This window comes from Buceros rhinoceros, unplaced genomic scaffold, assembly GCF_000710305.1.
Source record: "Buceros rhinoceros silvestris isolate BGI_N320 unplaced genomic scaffold, ASM71030v1 scaffold10328, whole genome shotgun sequence".
Taxonomy (NCBI): Eukaryota; Metazoa; Chordata; class Aves; order Bucerotiformes; family Bucerotidae; genus Buceros; species Buceros rhinoceros.
Genome location: NW_010427459.1, coordinates 51,319 through 53,142, shown reverse-complemented (window position 1 = coordinate 53,142; position 1,824 = coordinate 51,319). Strand labels below are relative to the sequence as shown.

Sequence of the window (1,824 nt, the reverse complement as noted above, 5' to 3'; positions counted from 1 at the left end):
AAAAAGACTTTTGATTTTCATTGTATTAAGACAAACAGCTTTTGGGATAAAAGGCCAGGGGAGTAAGGGAAAGGGGGGCAGAGCTGCAGAAGTGCAGAAAACCTGGATGGAGACAGGAGTCAAGTCTGAGCTTTGGGCCATAGAGGAAAATGTTCCGTTAAAGCCCAGTCCTGTGGCTTGCTGGTCACTGGCGTGATCTGAGAGCGTGGGGGTTTCTGTGCTGGGCTGTGTGCCGGTGAACATGCATGGCAGTGTTTGCATGTTCGTGGCAAGAACATGCCTGCAGGTGTGTGTGCAGGGGGAAAGGTGGAATGGAGATATGGGGAAAGCACAATGTGCAGGTGTACGGCAAGTTCACAAGAAGAGGTAGAGCTTATGTATACTTGTGCATCAGCACAGTGATTTATTTACAACTAGAAAGTGCTGTAAAATGTAAATGTGATGTATCTGCAATAACATGTCAGTGTGAGAACAAGGGGTGAAGAGGGGGAGAGTCATTTCAGTGAGAGAATCTCCCTGCCATCATCCTGTGGGTGCCTGTGGGTCAACATTACCAGGCTGGGCCCTCACCTGCTCAGATTTGATGTGCTCTGATGTTTGAAAGACGTCAGGGTAAGAAGGACGCTCAAAAACTCGATCTAAAGCTTCCAGCTGCTGCTGGGTGAAAGTGTCGCCACGAAGGTGCTTCCGCAAACTGTCCACGCTGCTCTGGGAGTCTCCGTTGGGAACTGAGCCCTCGGATACATCTGCAGGGCACAGACAGAGAAAAGAGGGAGTTAGCACCACCCTGGCTCAGATCAGCAAGGGATGTGGGACAAGGACAGAGTGGGAAAGAGCCAGGCCCTCCGCCTCCACCCAGGATGCTGTGCCACTTCTGCAGGAAGAGGAGGCTTTGGGCACCCAAGGGAAGCCCCCTCCTATCTGCTGGAGCAGCCAGGCTGCTCCTGCGGGCTCTGTGGGACTCTCTTGCCCAGGATGAGTGAGGCTGTGGAGAATGGTGCTTGGCTCAGAGATGATTTTCGGTTCCGCTGATTTTCAGTGTTAAAAATTGCCAAATCTCCATTGCTGAGCATAAAATGGGAGCAAAGCACAGCGATTAGCATCGCTGGAAGGCTACTGGAGAGGCAGCTCACAGAGAAACCTGAGTGCGGAGGATGAACCTGTACTGAAGAGGACTGAGGACGCCTGGAGTGGAGAAAGAGCTCTCTTACAGCTTGGAGGGGAGTCAGTCTCTGTTGTAGCTCTAGCTCCCTGGTTCCCGTAGAAGTTAGATCTCTGTTACAATTTCCTTCTCATCTAATCATTCCCCTGACAGAACAGGAATGATCCTGTGTCTGACTCCATGTTTCACCAGAGACAAGTCTCTCCCTGTGGAGCATCTGTCCCATCCAATGTATGCTGGTTTCTCTTAAGATCTCTGTCCTATTCTCCTACATGTAGCTCGTGATTTATCACAACCCATATCTCTGTTATAAAGCTCCCTCCAAAATGAGAAGAATCTGTCTCTGCCAGTCCCTATTCCTATGCAAAATGAATTACTGCAATACAAAACCTAGTCCTACTCTGTGGGAATCAGCCTTCTTGGTATTCCTTTAGGGTTCTTACTAGGAAAAAAAGCCTTTTTTCTGGTAGAAATATCACCAGCAGTGCATTTCTGTCCCAGCAACAGCTCTCTGACACATTCCAATCTCACTGCAGCACTTCCTGACACATTCCAGGTGTCTCTACCTCTGTTGTGCCATCCCGCATCTCTTACAACCCTCTCATCCCCTCCAAGGCGAGTCCTTTATAAATGCTCTGGCCCATCCAAAGTGGCTCTTTCCC

The 1,824-nt window shown here is 49.7% G+C and overlaps 1 protein-coding gene across 1 annotated transcript in view; it reads right to left on the bottom strand.

The window, feature by feature from the left end:
• The window catches only part of LOC104498523 (paired box protein Pax-2-A-like), a gene marked incomplete at both ends in the record, with an annotated part of 51,909 nt that overhangs the window by 26,691 nt on the left and 23,394 nt on the right, over positions 1-1,824 (bottom strand). The window contains one exon of the mRNA XM_010141917.1: positions 571-746. Coding sequence (XP_010140219.1) covers positions 571-746 — 176 coding nt within the window. The remainder of the gene's footprint in view (positions 1-570; positions 747-1,824) is intronic.